The sequence below is a fragment of the Dipodomys merriami genome, unplaced genomic scaffold (assembly GCF_024711535.1).
Source record: "Dipodomys merriami isolate MVZ:Mamm:240054 unplaced genomic scaffold, mDipMer1.0.p SCAF_3, whole genome shotgun sequence".
NCBI classification, from domain to species: domain Eukaryota; kingdom Metazoa; phylum Chordata; class Mammalia; order Rodentia; family Heteromyidae; genus Dipodomys; species Dipodomys merriami.
The window spans coordinates 49,609,974-49,637,354 of NW_027204492.1; the positions used below are offsets into that span (position 1 = coordinate 49,609,974).

The following is a 27,381-nucleotide window of genomic DNA, read 5'->3' on the forward strand; positions in this document are numbered from 1 at the left end:
CTCTCTCTCTCTCTCTTTATCTCCACCCACTTCCACCCCCTCTCTGTCTCTGTCTGTCTCTACCTAAGTATTCTAATTTTCTTTGAACCACTATCCCATTGTGTTGCCTCTGGTTGTGGTTAGCAACAATCATCTACACTATTTTTGGGGGGGAGGGTCTGGTTGTGGGGCCTGAACTCTGGGCCTGGGTGCTGTCCCTCAGCTCTTCAGCTCAAGGCTAGTGCTCTACAACTTGAGCCACAGGGCCACTTCTGGCTTTTTTTTTCTTTTTTCTTATGTGGTGCTGAACAATCAAACCCAGGGCCTCATGCATGCAAGGCAAGCGCTCTAGCACTGAGCCACCTTCCCAGCCCCTCATTTACACTATTTTTAAATATTTTTATGTAGAATATAGCTAAGGAAGACTATATTTGTAGCTACCAAAACTTACAGAGTGGGTTACAAAGGCAATTTTTAAATTTTGTATGAAAAAATTTACAAAGCTTTTATTTGGAGCTTGATCTCAGGACTTGGGTACTGTACTCTACCTTTTTTGCTCAAGATTGTGGCTGTATCACTTGAACTACACCTCCAATTCTGACTTTTAGCTGCTTAGTTAGAGAAAAGTTTCTCCTGTTTTTTCCCTATCTAAGATAGCAAGAAAATATGATCATCAGATTTGAGCCTCCTGAGTGCCTACAATTAAAGCAGGTGATAACAGGGCATAGCCAAATTTTTAACAAATATAGTAAACATACTCCAATGTTTTGTCACATATAGACAGGACTGCTTTGTGTAAAAACCCAAAGTATTCAATTTACAAAGTTCTGCAAAGGCATACAGGTAATTGCATGAGGTAAAATTCAAACCATATAACATTAGAATATGAAGGGGTTTGGAGAGTTGGGGCAGAATGATGGAAAAAGTGACATTGATCAAGAAGTACTGTGTTAATAATATGGTCTACTGAATTGAAATCCACCTATATAACTTACTTTAATATAATAAATAAACAAAAATAAAAATATCTATTTTAATGTAGTCACTGAGTTTTGTGGAAAATTTTCACTATGTCAAAAGATATTTCAAGTCAAAATCAAAGATTATTTAAAGAAACAAATATTTTTCCTCACAATACATTTGTTTGTGAGTTTTTAAAATATTGGGCCATTCCTGTACCTTGAACTGATGGCCTAGGAACTGATCTTGACCTTGTTTTGCTCAAGGCTATCACTCTAACACTTGAAACATAGCTCCACTTCTAAGTCCTTTTGTAATTTTTTGGACAATAGAATCTCAAGAACTTCTCTGCCTGTGCTGGCATCAAACTGTGATTCTAAATTTTCAGCCTCATGAATGTTTGGGATTATAGATATGAGCAAACAGCACTCATCAAGCAAGGTGTTTGAAAGGGCTTATTATACTTCAAACAAAAAGCTAACTAACTTCTAAGTGTTTGTTAGAGTGTGACATTTGACACAATGAAATGTATGTCAGTAACTTCAAATTTTGGTTTGATTCAGCTTCTCTAAGAATCACTTTCAAATAATATTAATTTTGGTTATCTATAAGTTTTAACTGCAATATAAATATCAAGGTCTAATTAAGAGCAAGCAGTTTATATTGTCCTTCTCTCAAAAATGGAAAAGAAATGATACAACAATATAAAATAACTGTACTGAAAATGTTTGCACACCAGATAGAAAAACCAGATGCATCATTATTGCTTCTTGTGTGACATACACAGGACTACACAGTATTTTATCCAATTTTTCCCCTAAAATTTCACAGTGTGGAATATATCATTGTCACCCTTAACTCATCTTAGAAGAACCAAGTTCTTCCCATCAACCAATAGAATGTTTAATTAGAAAGTCTCAACCCTGAGTTTTTGCCCACACTAAAGTATCCAGTTCTTCCATAAAAAACCTTGGGGTGAAATAATAACGTTTAGGAGTATAAAGCTAGCATGGGCTAAAAGAGCAATCAAGAAACTTCCTCAGAAAGTAAAAATGTATAGAAAAAGGGAAAATTCAAATATGAAGGTGAGATATAAACTTCCATATTATCTTATGTATGAGAAGTTGGCTTTCAGTGAGTTTCTGTAGGCTACAAGTAAACTTTTTCAATTTCTTGGCTTTAAAACAAGGTGTTCTTTAAAATACAATGTATCATATAACATACCTTGAAACTTCTGAAACATGTTATGTAATTCAATCCCTTGGAGAAATCACAAGAGGTTTTTTTTAACTGAGTGTAAAGGACTTATACAATGCACATTAGGTGAACATAAGTTTACTAGAGTAGTTTATGAGTGAGCAAAAGTCATTTCAAACAAATTACTTCACTTCTTCTGGTGTTAAGAATAAACCAAAGTCCCCAATGCTTTGAATTGCTGCCATGAAAAGAAAAAGAAGGTAAATGATTTCAATGTCAATGTCCTGCTTTATTTAGCTCCCTGGATGCATGTCTTCATTTGGGAGTACTTTGGAGTATTTTCTATCAGAAGTTGTCAAAACAGATATGGATGGATGGAATCTTATGTATACGTATCAGACAGAATTTGGTGAGGGCCTGGGAACAGTTTGCAGAGATATTTGTCTGACCAGCTTAACAGAGAAGTCAGCCTGACCTATGTCCTATGCTACTTATAAGATATGTTTTAAGTGAGCACTGTACAGATCAAAAAGCTGTCCTAGAATTCCTATTGCTCTACTCAGCCCCAGAATGGTAACATCAAAATTTTCTCCCTAAATTCCACAACAAGCTAGGCCTAATACACAGTATATACAGAGAACTCAAGAACTATTCCCTCCCAAATTTAACAAACCAATTACTAAATGGGCAAGGGAACTAAAGAGAGACTTTTCAGAAGAATAGATAAAAATGGTAAAGAAACACATGAGGAAATGTTCACCATTCCTGGCAGAAGGAAAATGCAAATAAAAACAACCCTGAGATATCACCTTATCCCAGTCAGAAAGGCCTGCATACTAAATTCAGCCAATGACAGATGCTGGAGGAGATGCAGAGAAAGAGGAACCCTATTGCCCTGCTGGTGGGAATGTATACTAATACAACCACTTTGTAAAACAGTCTGGAGGTTCCTCAGAAAGCTAAATATAGGCCTCCCTACAACCCAGCCATACCACTGCTAGGCATCTATCCTGAGGAACAGGAACCAGGATACAAGGACACATGCACCTCCATGTTCATTGCAGCACTGTTCACAATAGCCAAGATATGGAAATAACCCAGATGCCCCACTACAAACAAATGGATCCAAAACTTGTGGAACCTACATACAATGGAATATTAAGCAGCCATTAGAAAGGACAAAATAATGGCATTCCCAGGGAAATGGATGAAATCAGAAAAAATCATTTTGAGTGAGGTAAGCCAAGAGCAAAGAGACAAATGGCATATGGTCTCCCTGATATGTGGAAGATAAACCCAAAAAGTGGTATGACAAAATAAACAAGACTCAAGAAACAAAGGGCCTTTACTCATTTTGTATCATTGGTAAATGACCCTATGCTGATGACCACATATATGGCATATATATGCACATATGGAGGAAACTAGCAGGAAGACAGAGTCAGAGGGAAACGGGAAAACATACAACAGTGGGACCCATCAGCTGCACTGGACATTGGTGAAAATGAACAAAGCAACTCAAGGGCAGCAATGGGAGAGAGAGAAGGAGAGGTATAAAGGAAACAGTTAACACTAAGCAAAAGGAATGAAATGTACAGATCACCCAATGTGGAAGAAATTGTATTGTCAAAGCTCATAGAATTCACAAACTTTATAGACTATGATAATGACAATTTGCCTCATGAAGGTTAGAATGTGTTTGTGACTTTAACTAAGTATCACCATCTCACAAAACTATGAAATTTGTGAAATTTATGTCATCACTTAATCAATTATAAAAAAAAAACATTAAAAAAAGAATGAACCAAAGTCCCCAGTGCTTTGAATTGCTGGATTGTTTGCTGCCTTTAAAAGAAAAAAGAAGGTAAATTACTTCAGTGTCAATGTCCTGTCCTGTTCAGTTCCCTGGATGCATGTCTTCGTTTGGGAGTACTTTGGACTATTTTCTATCAAAAGTTGTCAAAACAGACACTGATGGATACAATCCTATGCATACATATCAGATAGAATTTGGTCAGGGCCTGGGAACAGTTTGCAGAAACATTTGTCTCACCAGCTTAACAGAGAAGAAGTCAGCCTGACCTGTGTCCTATCCTACTCATGAGGCATGTTTTAAGTGAGTACTGCACAGATCTACAAAGCTGTCCTAGAATTCCTATTGCTGTGTCCAGTCCCAGAATGGTAACATTGAAATTTTCTCCCTAAATGCCACAACAAGCTCGTGACAGAGAAACAACATCCAGAATTTGAAAAGGCTTGGAATCCCATGAAATAACTCAGGATGTAGACAATAGTTTTGTATGTGTTGCACAGGACAAGATATTGGACGGACAATGCTCTGGTAGAAGTTTGGCCTTGCATGATAGGTGGCTCATGATACCTAACTTAGACATTGCATGATTTACCTGGATTCTGAGGGGAACAGCTTGCCATATCCTGAACTGGCTCAGAGGCCTTGGAATGTTCAAGGTGATGCTTCCTTGCCTTGGGTGCCATGGTTTAGACTTCCTGTGTTAGGAAGTCGCCACTCCTCTCCACTCTCTGCAGGACTCTGTGTAGGCCTCTTGGCTCTCTGAAGGTCTATCTCTCTTTACAGGCCGTTTTACTTCTCCACAGACCTCTGTGAAGGCCTCGGCTCTTCATAGGCATGATGGCCTCTCTGCTCACTTCAGTGCTCCAGGCTCACCATAGGCCTCTCGGCCTCTTGTTTGTCTGCAGGCCTCTCATCCCTCTGCAGGCCTTTCTGCAGGCCTTTCTGCAGGCCTCTATGCTGGCCCTGGCTTCTACAGGCTTCTCCTTCTGTCTGGGTCTCCTCATGCCTCTCTGCCAGCTTGGATTTCCCCTCAGTCTGACTTAGGCCTCTCCACTGGTCCAGTTCTCCCTTTTGGTCCAGCCAGGGCTCCTTAGGCTTGAGGAGAGCCTGTCACTGTTCTTTTCCAGGAGGCATGCTTTTTGCGGTGCCTCTTGTGGCTTCTCCGCCCCCCCCCCCCAACATCTCCTCCCTGGAAGCAGACACTTCCCACCCCTCAGGTTCTCACATTACCCAGTGCTGCTGGATCACAGGAAAGGAGGTGCAATGATGCAGGAAATTTCTACCCTTGCACCAGCTATGCAGCTAAGCCCAGTGGGAATGAAGATCTTAGTAAAGCTGAGCTTTGGCATTACCCTGTTGAGGGGCCTAAAATGAGGGTCCCCACCCACATCCCCAATGCTACCCTCAAACCTACTTAGAAACATCTAGAAATTGGGAGCCTTCCACTTAGATGGAGACTCGGGTTTCACCTCAGGATCATTGGCCTGAACGAGGCCCAGGTAAGACTTCTCTAGACACACAGTTGCAAACGAGGGCTGTCGTTCTGGAATCCCTTTGTGAAATATCCCAACTTCCTGGGTCTGGTGGGATGCAAACTCACAATTGAAGAAAGGAGTCATTAACACTTATTCAATTGGGTTGGGAATCTTTACTAGCCACTGCGACTGTTCCCACTTATATTGGGACAGTGAAGAACAACAGCCAAGTTCTTTTGCAGCTGGGATTTAAAGGGGCAAGCAGGACACACACAGGTTGCAGTGTACATGATAGAAAGCAAGTTTACAGAAGCCAAACTAGAGTCAGCGATCACAAATAACAATTATAATTTCAATAAACAAAGCAGTAAGTCATCAAAGCAAAAGTTACATTTCCAGGCTCCCCCTTTGTTTCATTCCAGATAAAGGTTTAGCTGACATTTACAAAAACACATTCCAAACTTTTTATAACATCCAAAAATCTACCTTCCAGTTTTCCTGGCCTTTTTTGAATTTCACTGTTATTTACCACCCTTAACTTGTCAAACTCCCTAAATTTCTGAGTCTCTACTTCTGAGACATTCCTTTAAAATTTAATGTCGAGTTTCTCTCTACAAAGAGGTTCTACCTTTAATGCTTGCCCTATCCTTACAGTATGTGTTGGCAGTTCAAATGGAATGTGACTAGAAAATAGATTTACAAAATTATGGATGATATTAACTGGGCTACATTTAGGAGCTTACAGATGTACAGGGCTACTAAACTCTGGGGTCTCAGTCTTCTATCCACAGAAGCAGTGCTGGGTGCTGAAGATGCAGGTAATTGATGGCAGAGCTACAGTTTTCCAATAGGTACCTAGAATTATGAATGTGACTCAATAGCTTGCAGCTGAAAGGACTTTTGCAAAGATAAATTTTTATTTATTCAGCTCTGGCAGTTTGAGAGAGTATGGGCCCTTTTCAGAGATTGTAACCTCTTACATTCTATATTTAATGCTCAGTCTTACCTCAAAGCATTATTTAATTTAAATTTTATCTTGGTCATTGGAGCTTGAACTCAGAACCTGGACACTGTCTCTGAGGTTTTCCTCTCAAGCTTAACACTCTACCACTTTGAGCCACAGTGTCACTTCTGGTTTCCTGGTGGTTAATTGGACATAAGTGTTTCAAGGACTTTCGTGCCTGGATTGACTTTGAAGCATGATCCTCAGATCTCAGTCTCCTGAGTACCTAGGATCACAGATGTGAGCAAATGAGCCTCTGGCCTCATAGCATTTTTTATGGGTTTCTGAGTGTAACATTCAATTTTACAAATGATAGACCTAAAGCAGAGTGGTTAAATATTTGCATGTGGGCACAGATGAGAAGCCATCTGGGTTGGATTTTAGTCCCATAGGCTGTAACACAGAGCCCATAATGGAGGTCATCCCATTGTGTCTCATGGACAAGAATCAGATACTTATAGTTTGGAACACTGCAACAATCCTTAGCACATACATTGTTGACAGAATTCAGAATTTTAAAATATCACTCTACAGGGATCTGAGAAACAGTATGTAAATTCTTATTTGTCTTCTTTATGTACTAGATATGAGAACACTGTGCTTTACATATGCCTGATGGGTGTACCTTTTGAGGTACAATGCCAAACCATTTCTATATATTGTTTTTTAAATTGTTATTTTGCTGCCATTTTAATCCATTGGCTTTAACCTCTGGGTAGTTTGGGTTGCAGGTGAATATTAGTAGTTCTCTCAGAGGGAGACCCAAGTAACGGAACAAGATTGGAGCTGCAGGACTCCCCTGAACTGACAAAGTTCCCAGCATCAAAGCCCCATTTCCCCTATCATATATTTTTTATGTACCCTTACCCAAAGAACCAGGAAGACAATTAAGCTGCACAATTTGCATTTGAGGAAACAGAGGCTGACTTGGATACCACTGCCTTAACAGTCCCTCTTCCGATAGCACTTCCCTCAGGCCTGCTCTTTGAGGAGTTTGTGCCAGTCACAGAAGTACAGGAGCTGAGGCCTATATTGGGCCACCTCTTATTCCATGTTCCTGGTTCCTGAGAATTGTGAGGCAGCAACACATAGGTGAATCATAGGTACCATCATGAGAAAAAGGAACCAGTATGTGTGAACTCAGGTGGAATTCAAAGTCTGGGATGCTGTAATGTAATGCTTGGATTTTTCTTCATTGATTGGGAGCAGCTTCAGTCTCCGTGCTTTCCTAGCTGTTGGAACACCAGATGGAAATTTTTCTTGTAGCCACTGAATAGCTGAACAAGCATGCAAATGTGGGTAGATGGAATTTTAATGTTCATTCTATGAGAATGTACCACATCATTGTCACATAAGTCTAGCTCTGCTATGTTACTAGATGTAGCATGGGACTTCAGGGCCTCACCTTCTCCATGTCACCATGATACAGTATACATAATAACTCAAATTGTCATTCAAAGGCAATCTCCCTACTTCTTAAAATATATGCACACAAGATTGGGTTTCAGTAAGAGATTCATGAATTGGTGATAATGATTAGAGTACTCACAAGGTTATCCCTGCTAGATTTCAGGTGATATAGTCACAATATCAACCATAATAAACATTAAATCATCAAAATGAAACCCATAAAAAGAGAATTCTGTAATGTTTTACGGCCAAGAAATAAGAACCTTACACCAAATGAAAATGTAATAGACAGAGAAGGCTACCCTAATTTTATATGTCTTATTGAACTTTTCATTTCCACTTCAAATGGTGCCAGAAACCATGCCTCTTGTGGGATCCGGAGATAAACAATGGATCTCCTAGAATAGATAGAATCTTTGGTTCTCTATATGTATGCCAGAAAACTCAGCCAAGGATAGGCAAGGTAACAACATAATTTCTTTTAAAATCCTTTCTGTTTGTCCCAAGGTATAGTCACCAAAATTAAACCTGTGTTTGCAGGATAAGTTTGCATGGTAAGTGGGGAGAAATTGGTTGTGCCCTGTAGCTATATCTGACCCAACATTTGCTGGGATAGTGACCAAATAGGACCGTTTTCTTGCATGCCAGCTTCGCTCCCAGGGCTTTTACAGAATTCAGTTCTAAGGTGGCTAACGACAAAACCTCTTTACCTATTGTACAGGAATGTGGGATGAGGACTCTGACTCCCACAACGGTTCTCAGGTTTCACATTAGAAATCTAGTCTACTGAACTCAATGTCACTATATAAATGATGAAGTATACTTTAAGACAGAGGAATTTTTTTATTAATTGTTTGAAGCAAAAGACCAATGTACATCATTACTTCATGAAATAAGGACAGTTATACTCCAAGGTTAGGACAAACCCAGGAAAATGAGTTTTATGATGAACATGAGGAAGCAGGGCTTGTAGCTAGTTGGTGGTCTTCAGGCTCTTATGTGTTATTATTGGCCTCCAGGACTGTTCTTGTTGCATTCCTGAGTTTCCTTGCACTCCTGTAGTAAGTAAGACAAGAAAAGAAACTTTCCTGGAAAAATAAAGACCTTTGTAAAGGTTCCCTAACATAAGAAAATGTTTGGGGTGAAAAAAGTCATACAGGGCAAAAAGGACAAATGTCTTCTTCAAACTTGCTTATCTGAAACCATGCTGCTCTGTATAGAAAGTTATTCACTGGACTGAAACCACACTTGTAAGCATGCTACAATAAGCATATTGTTCCCAAGATATGGTCTGACACCAACGTATTTCTCACTTCTCATTCTACCTGGCAAGGTAGATAGGTCTGGCAATTGGTATGACATTCCTCTCCATGAGGAATTAGATGCACCTTCTATTCTCTGGATATACAGAAAAAATTAATACTCAATTCCTTATCCTTTTGGCAATGGCATGTGAAATAGAATGGCTTGAATTGTTCTACACTCTCTAGGCCCCTTTCTGTGCTATGTTGAACTGTAAGTAATATTGCCAGAGCAACATGGCAAGAAACTGCTACTTAACAGTCAGCAATTGGTAGCTGTTGGTGTCCATGATGCCAGGATGAAAACCAGGCTTCATTCCTAGCACATCACTTCATGGTGTTGAATATTTGATGTTTGTTTTACCAATAGCATCATCCTTACTACCAGATTCTATTACAAGAGAAAAAGTGTCATATGTGCATATAAGTGTATGTGTATATATATTCATATATATGTTATGCAAGATATATAAGTATAATGGATTTTCATTCCATAAAGAATGGAATCCTTAGATTTCACTTTTAAGCATATGTAAGTTCAGAGTATCCAATACAATTTGTATTTGGAAGAAGCCATTTTTCCCTCTTTATAAGTAGTTATTGGACACAAATTCATTGTCATGATAAATCTCTAACTCTTTAAAGTTCTAGAATGTTTTGTTAAAAAGTACCCAGTTTTCAATGAAGCCTGAGTACCTGTTCACAATTGCAGGCTCTGATAGGCATGACTGCCAAGGCTACTGACTTCCCCATCAAATAATTCATACCAAAGTATATGGGGGTTGAGGACTGGGAAAGGATCCTGGATTGTCAGGAGGAGCCAACAATGCTTGATAAGAAATGTACTCATTACCTTGTCCATGTAATTGTAACCCCTCTGTACGGTATTTTCACATTAAAAAAAAAAAAGAAAAAAATACGAAAGAGCTGAACCTTAACCTTTCCCTGAGCAGTAATGAAATCTTGAATTGTTTATTTTATGTTAGGGATGCCATTCTTCTACATCTATTTTACATTGCTAGGAACCTAAAAGGTGTTATTATTAAGGTAAGGAAGTTAATGTTTGTATGTACTAATATTTTTTAATGTTCCAATTCTATGCCTTAGAAATTATAAGCAAGCCTCTACTTTTTTTTTTTAATTGTATTTTATTTTATTTGAGAACATACTGTACAGAGGGGCTACAATTACATGGGCAGGATAATGCATACATTTCTTACCAAGCATTGCAGCCTCCTCCTTTGTTTACCCTTCACTTCCCTTCCCCGCCAGTCTCTACTTTTTTTTGACTGCCCAGCTTTCCATTAAAATATCAGCTCAATGAGAAAAAAAGCACTAGTTTTCATTTCATTTTACAAATAGGAAATATCTATATTCTAAAAGTATAAACAAGCCAAGCACCGGTGGCTCACGCCTGTAATCCTAGCTACTCAGGAGGCTGAGACCTGAGGATCACGGTTTAAAGCTAGCCCAGGCAGGAAAGTCTGAGAAAATTTAATTGCCAATAAACCACCAGAAAACCGGAAGTGGCGCTGTAGCTCAAGTGGTAGAGCACTAGCCTTGAGCTGAAGAGCTGAGGGACAGGGCTCAGGCCCAGAGTTCAAGCCCCATTACCAATAATAAATAAATAAATAAATAAATGTATCAACATCAAAATGTAGTGATGAAATTAATTCCAAAACTAAATATTCTGTGTATTTTATGAATATTAAAATACTCCTAAGTCATCAAGGAAATTGCAGATTCTACTCACTCATACTTCTAATTCTAGCTACTAAGGAACTTGAGATCTGAGAATATTGGTGGCCAGGAATGATCATTCCTAACATACTCATCTCTAAGTATTCGCCTAAAAGCTGGAATTGGGAATGTGGCTCCAGTGGTAAAGCACTAGCCTTGAGCACAAATGCTCAGGGACAGTGTACAGATCCTGAAATCAAGCCCTAGGACTGACATTTAAAAAGTGAAAAGAAAAAGACTTGAGTGACTAGAGCAATTTTTCCCATCACAGGAAATACAATGCTCGGTTTGATTAGGATAAATTTGGATAATGAACTGTCAATGCCAACTAGAAGAAAGGAAAACAATTAAAGATGATATAATTAGGAAATACAATTTTAAACTTTCAAAATATGGGGTATTTAGTTGGCAGGCTGGCTCAGAGCTAAAGGTCTTGCCTAGAATATAAGGTCTGGCTTAAATCCTCAGCACTGTAAAGCTAGCAAACAATACACATGACCAATTGGTCTAAGAGACCAATTATTATCATGAAGTCAATGTAACATATTTTCCCCAGAGGGAGTAAAATCATCTGAAGGTAGTCCAAGTCATTGAACATGTACTGTGTACTTGTTTGGGGGTAGAATTGGGTTTTCATCTATGGGCCTTACCATTACTAAGAAAGAACTCATTTCCTTTTATCTTTACGTACTTTTCAGAAGATTGCCCCCCTAAATCTTCCAAGAAAAATTAGACAGTGATTATCATACTTAAGCCTCCCATTTGATTGTAGTAAAAATATAAAGGCCATATCCAGTTTCTTCATTGAGATGCGATCTGAGTAAACTTTCACTTGATTTTCTCTAAATGTGACAGTGATGAACTGTACATTCCCATAGTTGGGACCTTAGGCATGAACCAATGGTCTCATATCTACTATTCAACAGAGGGATATACTATACACTGTAAAGTTTAGGAGCTGAGTAGTATAAGAAAAGCAAAAGTAAGGAGCTAGGAAGGTGGCTCAGTGGAACAGTGCTTGCTTTGCATGCATGAGGCCCTGAGTTCAATTCCTCAGCACCATATAAGCAGAAAAAGCCAGAAATGGCACTGTGGCTCAAGTGCTAGCCTTGAGCTGAAGAGCTGAGGGAAAGTGCCCAGACCCAGAGTTCAGGCCCATGACAGGAAAAAAATGAAGGAAAAATAAATATGTGGTCTCTTCCAACTTCTGGGTACAAAGGAGGAGGTAACAATGCTTGATAGGAAATGTACTCATTACTTTGCTCATGTAACTGTAAGGTATTTTTACAATAAAAAACATATTTCTTGCTATTGTGCCTAACATATTTATAAGATGATTTCTTTGTTGCTTTGAATACCCCTCTCCCATGTTATAACCCCTGTTTTCATTGTATTTGATGTTGGTATAATTTGGGAAAAGGAAGGGAAAAAACAAATTGTTTAAATAAGGATACATGTGGACCCATTGCAACAATGAGATGTACAGGACGTTATGTCAAAAAACGAACTTTACAACTTTTGCCTGTGGGGGGAGGGGAGAGGGGATGAGGGTGGGTGGTAAGGCAGGGATATTAAGGGGAAACTAAGGAGGAGGCAACAATGCTTGATAAGAAATGTACTCATTACCTTGCTCATGTAACTGTAACCCCTCTATGGTATTTTCACAATAAAAAAATAATATAAAATAAAAAATAATAATGCAAATCCTTAAATTTGTATGCCAAAAGAACAGCTGTATCAGGTGATAGACATATATACATAGTACTGTAAATACATACTAATAAACTGTCATTAAGTACAAAATAAAGTGAATATATCAAAACTTGTAATATAAAATTTATAGAGATTAAAGTCTACTAATTAGTAAAAAATGATTACAATGAGAAAAATAAGCTGAAATAGTTCTTGGAAAGAGCATCAGGAAAGCACAGGGGCAAGGTATGACATCAGAGAAAGCCTTTAACCTGGAGGGTTGGGATCCATGAACCAAACAGAGCTTTCAAAGGAGTGACTATGGTTGGATGGTTGCAAATGTAAAAACGGTAGGAATTGACTGAGGACTTTATAAGAGAAAAGTTGTATGTGTAAGGACATCATACTGAATGCACATAAAAGTAGTTATTACAAAAAAGCAAACTCAGATAAATCTTATAACTCAGACAAGGAAGATGTTGGTCCTAAACTGATGCAACACCAGTGTTAAAATAAAGACAGCAATGAAAGTACCACTGCAGTGCTGAGAATCAGTCTCCTGATAATTGGATGGAAAGACAATGAAATGTAGAACTGTAAGTAATACTGAAGTTCCTAACACTAGTTAGCATCATATAGCAGGGACATTGAGAAGAAACTTTCTGTGGAATCTGAACTGTAAGTAATGAAGAGTTTTCTAGAGGATGACATCAACACATCTGCTATGCAGAAGTGTTTAAAGTGAGTGTTTTTTATGGTTTATTTCGTGCTTACCAAATATTAAAGAAGTACATAATACTTAATATTAAACTACCTTGCATTGAAACTTTACTTTGAAAGCTAAGTAACTGCATGCCAGCACCATGCTGAAGTCTCTGTGTCTCTGAACACTTCATAAGATTCACATATAACAACAGATAATTCTGAATTCACAAAAATTTAAGTCATTTACTAGCATTTTTGCTCTAGCCATTTCCTGTACTCATAAATGGTCATAAAGAGCACTTTGTGGGCCACTCAAATATGATACAAATAATGTTTCATGGAATAATCAGAGAGTACAGAATGTGCTTTACTCTATTTATACACATAAGATATGGATTTTGAAACAAAAGACTATGCCTAATCAGTAAAGTATCTACTGGGTTCAGGACATCTATTTCTCAGGGAAATATGGCTAATTGCCAATTGAATAATACATCACAGGGAATGCATTCTAAAATTAAACTAAAATGCATTTATCATTATTTTAAACAAAATCGATACTGCCTTGAGTAAGTTGCTGACGAACTTCAGACAGGCCAGGTCAAAATGTAAACAAAATGAACACTATTTACTGTGCTATATCTACATAAACCTTTGTAAGAAAAGTTTCTGTGATACCAAATATAATAACAGACCTTGAAGTTCAGGTCATATAAATTTTCCAAGACTTCTATTTTCTGGCTGTGAATGCTTAGAGATTGTTGAAAAGCCTCCTTTTGCTTTTGATGCAGAGTCTACAAGAAAAAAAATGGAGATGTAGTAACTAAGAAAAAATAATTCTGGCAAAACATAATTCCACATCAAGCATGGTAGTTTGAATTACCCTTATTATTTTAGTAAATTCTGTGACAAAGTTTAAATAATATGTTTTCTTCCATGACATGGAAAACTATGTAATAATCCTGCCTCTGATTCCTTAAGTAGCAAAGCATCTGCTTTAACAATATTCACAACACAGATCACAGTTTTTGAGGATATAAAAACCCACATATCTAAACCAGGTGACTTCTTAATGTAAGCCTAGCAACTTATGAGGTTGAAATATGAGTATCACAGTGCAAAGCTAGCTTGTGAAGAAAAGTCCATGAGACTCTTATCTCTAAGGAATGACTACAAAGCCAGAAGTTAAGCCATGGTTCAAGGGGTAGAGCACTAGCCTTGAGCAAAAAGCTCAGAGTTAGCATCCAGGCCCTGAGTTCTAGCAGCAGGACTGGCATGCACACACACACACACACACACACACACACACACACACACACACACACACACACACACACACACACACACACACACACACACACACACACTGGATGCTAAATTTCATGATTGTCCATGCGTGAGTTTGAAATAACTTGGTCACTGCTCAGTGTCAACTAAAATACTACTAGCAAACCCTCCTTAAGAATCATGGGACAGGGCTGGGAAGGTGGCTCAGTGGTAGAGCACTTGCCTTGCATGCCTGAGGCCCTGGGTTCGATTCCTCAGCACCACATAAGCAAAAAGAAAAAAGCCAGAAGTGGCGCTGTGGCTCAAGTGGTAGAGCGCTAGCTTTGAGCTGAAGAGCTGAGGGACAATGTCCAAGCCCAGAGTTCTGGCCCCATGAATGGACCCCCCCCCCCAAAAAAAAAAAGAATCATGGGACAAGCAGAAAAGTTTAAAAGTTATGTACATATGATCAGATAAGATGATGTTAAGCAAAATGAACCCCAAGATAGGGACACAAGTGCTTTTTTTCTTTCTTGCTATTGTTTCTAAGGTATATAATATACCATGTGATTTTTTTGTTTCTTTATATGGTCCTCCTCCACGGTATAACCCCTGTTCTCACTGTATTTGATGTCAGTGCCCTGCATCTTGTATATACACTTCTCTAATTAGGGGAGGGGAAGGGAAAAAACAAAATGCTTAAATAGGGATAAAGGTTGACCCATTGCAACAATGAGATGTATAAGACACTTTACAATTTAGGTGGGGGCCGGGGGTGGGGAGAGTATAGTTGTGGAGGTGGGAGGGATGGGATGCTAGGGGAAAAACAAAGGACTAGGCAACAATGCTTGATAGGAAATGTATTAATTACCTTGCTCATGTAACTGTAATCCTTATCTATATACAGTATTTTTACAATAGAAAACATTTACAAAAAGAATCATGTGTAATACAATGTTCAGATTCCATCTGCATATTGTTATATAGGAACTCCTTTGATGCAAAAACCAATGTGATAATTTAGGTAATTTAGTTAGGTCACCATTAAGAAGGAACTAGGGGCACAGAGATAAGCAAATATCCCTTTCATTCTACCACTAGCCACTTTGAAATGAAAGCAAATAGTGGGTTCATATGTCAAGGTTGTGGTTGTTGTGCTATACTATTCATCGATTTTCCTTAACATGCACTGGCTATGCTTCTTAATGCTACAGCTCAGTAGTGTCTCAGGATGTAGTATTCCTAGATGTAGTATTCCTAGTATTCTTTTCAATGCTCATCATTCTATCCTCACATCCTCAGTTTTAAATATCAACATCAAATACATGATCATTAATTACATTACATAATCTTCCCCCTCTCCCTCTGTCTAAACCACATGCTGTAAAGTGTTTTTGCGTTTCTTTTGGTCGTAGGGCTTGAACTCTGGGCCTGGGTCTGTCCCTGCCCTTTTCAGCTCAAGGCTAACACTCTACCTCTTGAGCCACACAGCCACTTCTGGTTTTCTAGCGGTTTATTGAGATCAGAGTCTCTCGGACTTTACTGCCCAGCCTGGCCTTGAACCGTGATCCTCAGATCTCAGCCTCCTGAGTAGCTAGGATTACAGGTGTGAGCCTCCAGCACCCAGCTCTGTAAAGAGTTTTGAGTGTATTTCAAGTTAAAAGGTACCACCACAGCAAACATGAGGCCCTGAATTCAAATAATTCAGTATTAATCCCCAGAATAGAAGAATAGATGGGCCAAAAGCCTCACTAGTCTAAATTTTCATGTTAAGACACTACCTTTCAGGTTGTTCTTTGTTTAAATTCATGATCCCTATATCATAATCATAGTTTAGATTGTGCTTGGAATTTATACTCCACTAGTTAATATCCCAATGGCTGCCACTAAAAACAATTTGCTGCCTTTTCCTCTTCTCTAAAGGTGGCACTGGCTCTGAGTTCTGTCTCACTCCTAACCTAGAATGTCTCTGCCATGATACTAATCACAGAAGCAACCAAAATGGGGATTTCAGTATCCCATCACCTCATCTCCCTTGTGAATTTCTCCATCTAGACTAATGTTCTCAAACTTCCCACCTGAATGTCAGTGTGAACCAATATTAAATGGGGCTAATAGACTACTAGTGAATAGAGGTCTAAGCAGGATACCAACAGCCAGATTTTCTGCTTCTTCCTTTAACTTATCCAACTGCATGTTTGACAGTAGAAACAAAGAGATCATCTCCTGAATATCTTTTCCATAAAGATTCATCCTGTGGAAGATAAAATAAACACAGTGAAGTTAAATAACAACAAAGAGAAAGTAAAGCACAGTCAAAGGTAAGTTGATTTGCATGATATGTAATCTCAATGGAGGAAGGAAAATAAAATAAAACTGATGACTCAGACTTACTCAAGTACTGTGTGTTCTTTTCTGGATGAGAGAAAAGTTATTTCACATGTCTTAGTTCTAGAAAACTCAAGGAGATAATATTTTAGAAGTAATTACTTTTTATTTATTTTTCTAGTTTATGGATTCAATGTGCACACCATATATTTTGTATTCTTTATTCATATTTGTTCATATTTATTATTAATGTAATGTGTATTTATTTTTACCTATTTTACTGTAAAAAATTTCTGCAGAGAACAGTCTTTTTGTTCCACAACGTGTCTAACTGAGGATATTATACAGGACAAATGATGATGAACTCCACTCGGTGAATTTATCCATTATTACATTATGTAATTTCTCTCTTTAAAATCATGGATATACTATGCTACAAGTCTAATGTTCTGATCCATTCAACTTCAGTGCACAGAATGAGAACAAATTTCCTTGTGGTAAGCAAATTTAAATATAATTTGAATGGACAATGAAACTTTGTGGACTGCTAGCAAATGTGGCTGATTTGAGGATACAGGAGGAAAATAATTATTTTCTGTAAAAAACAAGTCAGGTTCAGGATTGTCTGTACACTCCTGTCATTGCAGCTATATGGGTGCAGAGATTGCAGGATCAGATTTACAGGTCTTGGGACTATAGACTAGGTATAGGTTATTTCATAAAAGAAGTGGTCATGAGGAAGCATGTTAGTGATCCAAATATGCAGCAGATATAATAAGAATTTCATAGTTTGAAGCAGGCAGTGGAAATGTAATATCTTGCTTACAAAATAAATTAAGCAATCAAACTTGTGAGGCTGCTGCTTAACTGTATTAGCCTAGGGCTAGTTAAGCAATGTGTTGATTCCAAGAGCCATCACATACAAAACCTGTAACAGGAGACTCAAAGCATAATCCAGCTCATACATTGTAATAAAATAGTGTGTGCCTATAATTAGCTGCAAAGTTACAGGGTATATGGCTCAAAAACCTCAGAAATTTACCTGAGCTCATGCTGCTCTTTAAGCACATGGTCCCATTTTTTCCAGATGCTTTTGAAAGATGCATTGACTTTCATTTTCAAACTTCTCTTGGTGAGAAGCTTCTTCCTAATGTCCTCTGTATTGAAATATGAAGTTATTAGCATCTACTGTCCAGGTGTAAGGAACATCAGCCCAGCTCCACTGTCAAGAACATATAGGCATCATTTTCCAAAATGAGATTACTTCCTTCCTCTCTTTCAGCAAAGGTCTATCATGGCTGAAAAGTGTTAATTTATTTTTAATATTTCAGCTAAGGAAGAATATATTTCTATTTGCTAAAATTACATAATGGCTCACAAGGACAGGTTTTTTTTTATTTCTCTACTTAAAACATTTACAAAGGGTAATGTTTGTTTGGAGCTTGAACTTGATGACCAAAGCTTTGCCAAGCTGGCAGGCTTGAACCCTATCTTCAATTGTGGCATTTGCGGCTTAAATGGAGATAAGATTATCATGGCCTTTCCTATCCAGGATTTCTTCAAAACATTATTTTCATATTTCAGACATCTGAGTAGCTAGGATAAAGACATGAGATTCTGATTCATAGCTCAAAGCCTGATTTTTTTTTTTTATTTGGGTCTTGTCGTGGGGCCTGAACTCTGGGCCTGGGCACTGTCCCTCAGCTCTTCAGCTCAAGGCTAGCGCTCTACCACTTGAGCCACAATGCCACTTCTGGCTTTTTTTTCTGCTTATGTGGTGCTGAGGAATCGAACCCAGGGACTCATGCATGCAAGGCAAGTGCTCTACCGCTGAGCCACCTTCCCAGCCCCCAAAGCCTGCCTGATTTTTAATAAACATAAAATATACACAACTTTGTGTCATATTTGGACAGAATATTGGTGGACAGATTTTTGTTAAACCTTAAAATATTAAACTTAGAATGTTCTCCAAAGGCACACATGTAATTGCATGAGGTAAAAATGGAACCATATAACTTTAGGATATGAATGGTGTTTGGAGAGATGAGGCAGAACAATGGAAGGGGTGATACGGATCAAGATGCACCTTACTCATAATCTGATTTGTTGAACTGAATTCACATAATACAATCATTTTAAGAAAACAACAATAAAATAATTTAAAAAATTAAATGACTATTTTAACATAGTTAGTAGATACTTATAAATAATACTACCGTTAGTCAAAAGATGTTTGAGGTCAAAGTCAAAGATAATTGAGAGAAAGAAAAGTTTCCTCACAAGCCATTTGTAAGTATTTACCACACATAAGCCAAAAATCTAACTACAATCTAACTCTCTGTTCATAAAGTACCATTTAAAATCATTCTTGCAACTCAGACATATAATTATAACTTCAACATTTTGTTTGATTCTGCCCTTACAAATATGAACTTTGAGTATATTTGACTATGGTTCTCCATTACATATGTTATAAATGAAATATAAATACCAAAGAGCTGTTTTAAAGAATTCAATTTGGATTGCCATTCCCTAAGTTGGGAACAAAAGGGGACAAGTGTAAAGATAATTTTGCTGAGAATTTGTACAACATATATAAATACCAGATAGGTCATCATTATTACATTCTATGTTACCAAAACTGGAATAGACCATATATTATTCAAGTATTTCCTAATGTTTATCATGGTAGAAAATAAAAGTATAATAAATAAAAAGAAAGATCTACATGTCAAATATTAGAAGAGGTAATTGGAAAGCTCAGCCCAAGTGTTTGCCCACACCAAGATTTCCAGCACTTATGAAAAATTACAAGGCTGAGAGAGGAGGATTTAGGAGTCCAAAGACAGTCTAAGGTACAACAGCAAGCAAGCACATTTCCAAAAAGTGTAAATATACACACATATGCACTATATATATATGTGCATATATATAGTGCATATTATATATATATATATATATATATATATATATATATAATGGGAAAATACAACAAAGCTGTGTTAAAATTTTTAACATCTTCTTTATGCTTTTTGGTAATCAAGCTTTATGTACATGCTTATAAGGCACAGATACATACTTTCAGTATAAAAATTCTTTGGTTTAAAACACCTTTCTTGAAATACAATGTAACCTAAAACATACCTTGAAACTTCTGAAACATGTCCTGCAATTCAATCCTATGGAGAAATCACACAAGGAATTGAATGCAATATAAAGGTAACACCATGGTTATTTGGAGGAATGCTACATGGGCAAGTGGTTTCCAAAGAACAAATTAGATTAGCAGAAGTTGACTACTTTGCAGCATTTTATCACCAAGCAAAAATCTCTTCAAACAAATTACCTCACTTCTTCTGGTATTAAGATTGAACCAATGCTCCCACTGCTTAGAATTGCTGGATTGCTGGCTGCAAAGAAAAGAAAAAAGAAAGAAAACAGTTTCAATGTAAGCAACCTGCTCTAATCTTACCACTTTGAGGAATGTCTTCATTATAGAGTATTTTGGATTATTTTATATACAAATTGGTCAAAGATATATGCATGGATGGAATCATTTACATGCAGGTCAAGCAAAATTAGGCCAGGATGTGGGAACAGTTTGTCTAGAAAGCCTAACACAGGAGAATTGAGCTTGACTCCTGTGTGTCCTACCTTACTTATGAGATATGTTATGAAGACTGCACAGATTCAGAAAGCTTCCCTAGAATTTCTGTTGCTCGGTCAAGACCCAAAATGGTAATAACGAAATTTACTTCTTAAATTTGACAAATACATTGTGTAATAAACATATATCTAGCATTTGGAAAGGCTGGGAATCCCATATATTGATGGGGCCCAAATTTTTCTTATTAAAGACCAAGAAACATAACAAATCAAAGAAAGGGTGGGCAAATGAGATTGCATGAAACTGCAGAGCTTCTGCATGGCAAAGGACATAGCTAGCAAATTAAATAGAAACCCCACAGATTGGGAGAAGATCTTCTCGTATCTAAAATATACTTAGACCTCTAAAAATTAAATCCCATAACAACAAATCTTCAAAGAAACAACCACCTGATTAATAAGTAGGCTAACGACTTAAAGAGAAACTTCTCTGAAGAGGAAATAAGAATGGCCAATAGACACAAGAAAAAAATGCTCAACTTATCTATTCATAAAAGACATGCAAGCACTCAGGCCCAGAGTTCAAGCCCTATGACCAAAAAAAAAAAAGACATGCAAATCAAAACAACATTGAGAGTCCACCGCACCCCAGTTAGAATAGCTATAATCAAGATATCTAATAACAACAGATGTTGGAGAGGATGTTGAAAAAAGGGAACCCTACTGCATTGTTGGTGGGAATGTAAACTTGTTCAACCACTTTGGAAAGCAGTATGGAGGTTCCTGAAAAGACTCCACATAGAGCTCCCCTATGACCCAGCAATCCCACTTTTGGGCATTCTCCCAAAAGATCACAAACAAGCTACCATACTAAAGCTACCAGCACAACTATGTTTAGCGCATTATTTACCATACTAAGATATGGAACCACACCAGCTGCCCCTAAGGAGATGAATGGATCAACAAAATGTGGCATATATTTATATGTGTGTATATATATATATATATATATATATATATATATATATGTATATTGAAATTCTATGCCTCCAACAGAAAGAATGACATCACTCAATTTGTTAGGAAATGGAAAGACTTGGAAAAAAATCATATTAAGTGAAGTAAGCCAGGCACAAAGAAACATAGTTCCCACACTTTCCCTTATCTGCAGTAACTAATATAGGCCTAGGAAAAGCACAAAACATCAAAAGCTATGTATATATGACCATATAAATCGATGCTAAATGAAATGAACCCCAAGATAGGGACACACGTGTTCTTATCTTTCTTGCTGTTTTTTCTAATATATTTACAAAGTACCATGTAAATTTTTTGTTCCTCTTGTATGTTCTTGCCCCATGGTATAAACCCTGTTTTCACTGTATTTGATTCCAGTGCCAGGCATCTTGTATATACATTTTTCTAATTTGGGCAGGAGAAGGGAAATAACAAAATGCTGAAATAAGGATACAGGTTGACCCATTGTAACAATGAGATGTATAAGACACTTTGTTGAAAATGAACTTTACAACTTGGGGAGGGGGAGTTGGGAAGGTGGGGAGGGAAGGAATGGTAGGAAAAAAAACAAAGGAGGGGGTAACAATTCTAGATAGGAAATGTACTAATTACCTTACTCATGTACCTGTAACCCCTCTGTACAATATCTTTACAATAAAAAATATATACTAAAAAATGATGGGGCCAAGACCAAAACTGAACATGCACTGCACATATATTAGACAGGCCATGCTCTGGAGCAGCTATGGCCTTATATAATAAGGTATCTCATATACCCAGAACTGGACATTGCATGATTTACCTGGATTCTGAGAGAAATAGCTTGCCATATGTTGTTGAGCTGGCTCAGAAGCATTGCAGTCTTCATTGTGATGCTTCTTTCGCTTGGGTTCCATGCTGGGAATTTCTATGCACCCACAAGAGATTCCTGAGTTGTGGGAACAAAAACAATGCACTAAAGAAACATGGAGAGGGTAGCTAGATTCATTTACAAGCCATCTTTTGTTCCAAGGTTCTCCTAGCTGGCATAAAACAGCAGGAATCAGAGGGTGAGTAGCATCCTTGATCATATCCTATCTAATCTTTCTGCTTGCCAGCTCCTGTAGGGGTAGCCTGCTCAACATAGCTCAATCTCACTGTGCTATGCTGTCTGGTTCTTGTCTTTCCACCAGGAAGACAAGTACTGGTCCTGCACCTCAGTCACAGAGCTACCCAGTGTTGCTGCATCACAGGAAAGGAGGCACCATGACCCAGAAAAATCCACCTCCCCCCGCCCCCACTAGCTATGCAGCTCTCAGCCAAGCCCAGTGGGAACGAACACCTCAACATGGCTGAGCTGTGTCTTTGCCCTGCTGAGGGGCAGAAACTGAGGATCCCCAACCATGTCCCCCATTCTACCCTCAAACCCACTCAAAAGGTTTCAGAAACTGGGGGACCCTCCACTTAGACCAGTACTCAAGTTTCCCCTTAAGAACCTTGGCCTGAGCAAGGCCCAGATGAGACTTTACCTGTCACCCTCTCACAAACAAGGGCTGCCGTTCTGGAACCCCTCTCTTGTTCCTCCCATTTGCTAGAACCACACATTCCCATTTCCCCTGATCGTGTACCTCCTGTAGAGCAGACTCCTAACTACCTCTGTCAAATTTCCATCCAGCCCCTTACACCGTGGCCCTCACCTCACCAACGTCGCTGGAAAGGTGGTGTTGGAGGCGTTGCACCAGGGTACAAAATGGCAGTAGTACTGCACACGGCCCAACTGTCCTCTCGCTGATTGGCTGGCGCCAGGCACATGTGCATTATGGATCAAAACGTTAAAGCAACGTACAATCTTCGAAAACACCTGTCCTGGCTGCCGCTGACCATGAATACCAACAAACACCTGTCCTGGCTTCTGCTGACCATGAACACCAACCATGGAACAGATCACCAAACCCTCACTCAATTTAAGAAGCACATCTAGACAGGCCCTGACACCTCATATTGCCTTTTTAAATTCTTTTTTATTGTAGAAATACTGTACAGAGGGGTTACAGTTACATGAGTAAGGTAATGAGTACATTACTTGTCAAGCACCATTACCTCCTCCTTTGTTTTTCCCCTATCATCCCTTCCCTCACCACCTCCTCAACTCCTCCCACCCCCATCTTGTCTTCTCTCATTCCCCACTTCACAGTAGAGGACAATAGAGCACTTGTTCCTGCTTTGGTTTCTAAGGCAACTCCCTCCATATGCCTTCAGTTCCTAACACACCAGCCTCAGCCATTCATAGATACCTGGTGACCGGCTACTAGTAGATTTACATCAATATCAATTTGGTCATATTTCACCTAACATTCTTCTCTCTCCAACTTAATTGATATAGTCTGTTCACTAGACTCCTCTTCTGTGCAGGCTAAACTGTGGTCCATCCTCAGAGCATGCATTGTCTAGGTTTGTGGTGCCTTTGTCATCTGTCTAGATATTTTGTACAATTAAATGTTGGGTGGGAGGGGAATGTTGGGAGTGAAAAACCTGGGAGAAAATGAGAAGGGCTGACAGTCTTCAAAAGAAATGTAAACAAGGGGGGAGATGGAAAAAGATGGGAAGGGGAAACAAAGGAGGAGGTAACAATGCTTGATAAAAAATGTACTCATTATCTTGTCCATGTAATTGTTACCCCTCTGTTCGGTATTTTCACAATAAAAAAAAGCAAAAGTGGGACAAGCAATGAGATGATGTTAACCAAAATGAACTCCAAGATAAGGACACAAATATATTTTTTCTTTTTTTGCTGTTGTTTCCAACGTATTTATAATGTACCATGTGAATTTTTGTTGCTTTGTATGTTCCTCCTCCACGGTATAACCCTGGTTTTCATTATATTTGATGTTGGTGCCCTGCATCTTGTACATAAACTTCTCTAATTTGGAAGGAGAAGGGAAAAAACAAAATGCTTAAATAAGGATACAGTTTGACCCATTGTAACAATGAGATGTACAAAACACTATGTTGAAAATGAACTTTACAACTTCAGTGGGGTGGGGGTGTGGGTAAGAGGGGTGAGGGAGTGGGGGGTAGCTGTGGAGGTGGGAGGGAAGGGATGGTAGGTGTAAAACATAGGAGAAGGCTACAATGCTCACTAGGAAATGTACTCATTACTTTGTTCATGTAACTGTAATCCCTCTGTACAAAATTTTTACAATAAAAAACATACAAAAATAAAAAAGAAATGTGCTCAATACCTGATTTATGTAACTGTAATCACCTTGCACATCACATTTACAATAAAATATTAAAAAAATAAAATAAAATGGATTCCAAAACTTCAGCCCAATTACCGGATGAGAAGTGAAAAGCCTGGTTACATGCAAAGTAGTCTCTTTTTTTTTTTTATTGTGAAAATACCATACAGAGGGTTACAATTACATGGGCAAGGTAATGAGTACATTTCTTATCAAGCATTGTTGCCTCCTCCTTCGTTTCCCTTTCCCATCCCTTCCCATATCTTCTCTCCCCCCCCCCCGTGCCCCCCCCCGCCCCCACCTGGCCAAAGTTGTAAAGTTCGTTTTTCAACATAACGACTTGTACATCTAATTGTTGCAATGGATCCACCTGTATCCCTATTTAAATGGTTTGTTTTTGTCCTTCCCCTCCGCAAACTATGCCAACATCAAATACAATGAAAGCAGGGGTTATACTGTGGGGGGACGGACATACACAGCAACAAAGAAATCATCTTATAAATATGTTAGAAACAATCGCATGAAATAAAAAAAAACATTTGAATACTTATCTTGGGATTCATTTCACCTAACATCAACTTATCTGACATTTTCTGCTTGTCTCAAACATATACTAGTTATTGCAAATAAGGGAAACCATGGGACCTATGTTTCTCTGGGCCTGGCTTACTTCACTTAATATAATTTTTCCAACTCTTTCCATTTCCTAACAAATGGGGCAAGGTCATTCTTTCTGATGGAGGCATAGAATTCCATTGTGTATATATACCACATTTTCTTGATCCATTCATCTACTGAGGGGCATCTGGGTTGGTTCCATATCTTAGCTATGGTAAATAATGCTGCAATAATCATAGTTGTGTTGGTAGCTTTAGAATGGTCTTGTTTGTGATCATTTGTGTAAATGCCCAAAAGTGGCAAAGCTAGATCCTTATATATCACCCTGCACCAGAATCAACTCCAAATGAATCAAAGACCTTGAACTCAAAGCAGACACTCTGAAAACATTACAGGATAGAATAGGAGAAACCCTAGGTCTCCTTGGCACAGGCCGAAATTTTCTTAATAGAGACCCAGAAACATAAGAAATCAAAGAAAGGTTGGACAAATGGGATTGCATGAAATTGCAGAGCTTCTGCCTGGCAAAGGACATAGCAAGTTCTATAGAAAGCCCACGGATTGGGAGAAGATAGATCTTCATTAGCCATTCAACAGACAAGGGTCTCATGTCTGAAATATACTTGGAAATCTAAAAATTAAATCCCCCAACAACAAATCTTCAAAGAAAGAACTGCCCTATGAATAAGTGGGCTAAAGACTTAAAGAAAAATTTCTCTGAAGAGGAAAGGATGGCCAATAGCCACATGAAGAAATGCAAAGCCATAAAAGAAATGCAAATCAAAACAACATTGAGATACCACCTCACCCCAGTTAGAATGGCTATAATCAAGAACTCTAATAACAACAGATGCTGGAGGGGATGTGGACAGAAGGGAACCCTACTGCATTGTAGGTGGGAATGTAAACTTGTTCAACGACTTTGAAAAGTAGTATAAAGGTTCCTCAAAACACTCCACATAGAGCTCCCCTATGACCCAGTACTCTCCTTATGTTCATGACATTACTCCCTCTTGCAGATGAAACAGTGGCTTAAAATGATCAGTTTAAAGAAGCTGAATATACAGTAAACTTGACCATAAAAAATTTGCAATAGAGCAAGAACATGTGAGCACACATTGACTGGGCAATCAGAAGAGACTTCCATCTTGGTTGGAAGGCAAGAAGGGTAGTTTGGGATGAGGAGGAGGGAGAGTTCTGTCCTGTGATTTACTAAGGATGCTCATTCCCTGAACCTCAGAAGCAGGGGACAGAAAGGCCATAGACATCAATGTACAGATATTATCACTAAGGTGTTGAAATTGGGAGGGGCCTAACCAACATGTAGCTTAGGCCACACCAGGAGAGAAACTGCAGGCCCAAAGGAGGGATGAGTCTAACCTTTATCTGTCAGATACACAGCTGGTATCACAGAACAAAAGTACTAAGGTAACTGGCCTCCAGCCTCAGGAGCCTCCAGTGCCCAATGGAACACATAGTGTCAACTCCCTGCTCATCTTAGAGTCTCCAAGATATCTCAATGCGCAGTCCAGCTCCCTCACACTCACTAAATATGATTCCTTGTTACTCCTTGATTTCATCAAGAGCTTAAAGGAACCAACTCCATCTTAGTCAAGAAAGCCTGTTTATTGGAGGCATGAGAATAAAATTTCCAATGAGGGTCCAAGAGTTAAGAATGAGACTCAGTAATCTGCAGGGACTATTGCAAAGGAAAGCCATTTCATATTTCTTGTTTGAATACTCAGCTTTGGCAGCCTTAGAAATATGGTCCTTTCTGAGTTGCTATAACCTCTTACATTCTATATTTTCTAATGAATCATACCTCAGAGCATTTTAAAACTGGTAAGTGTATCATATAATTTTCAAAACGAGGGAATTCAAGCAGAGAGTTTAAATATGTGCATGTGAATACACAGCTAAAAAACCATTTAGATTCCAGTATCACAAGGTGTGACACAGAGACTATGAGGGAGGCCACTCCACCCTGTCTCTTGGACAAGAATCAGATGCTTCATATTACAGTCTTACAACAGAATTAAATTAGAATACT

At 38.4% G+C, this 27,381-nt stretch overlaps 1 protein-coding gene across 1 annotated transcript; it reads right to left on the bottom strand.

The window, feature by feature from the left end:
- Positions 1-8,749: 8,749 nt before the first annotated feature.
- LOC138839791 (synaptonemal complex protein 3-like) lies at positions 8,750-23,204 on the bottom strand. The gene is made up of 8 exons (XM_070039339.1): positions 23,169-23,204; positions 22,295-22,420; positions 20,216-20,279; positions 20,014-20,048; positions 17,912-18,026; positions 16,696-16,795; positions 13,971-14,069; positions 8,750-8,893 (listed from the first exon to the last, which is right to left on the bottom strand). Exons 2-8 carry the CDS (start codon positions 22,386-22,388, stop codon positions 8,843-8,845), a joined length of 558 nt encoding a protein of 185 aa, XP_069895440.1. The 5' UTR covers positions 22,389-22,420; positions 23,169-23,204; the 3' UTR covers positions 8,750-8,842.
- Positions 23,205-27,381: the final 4,177 nt, after the last annotated feature.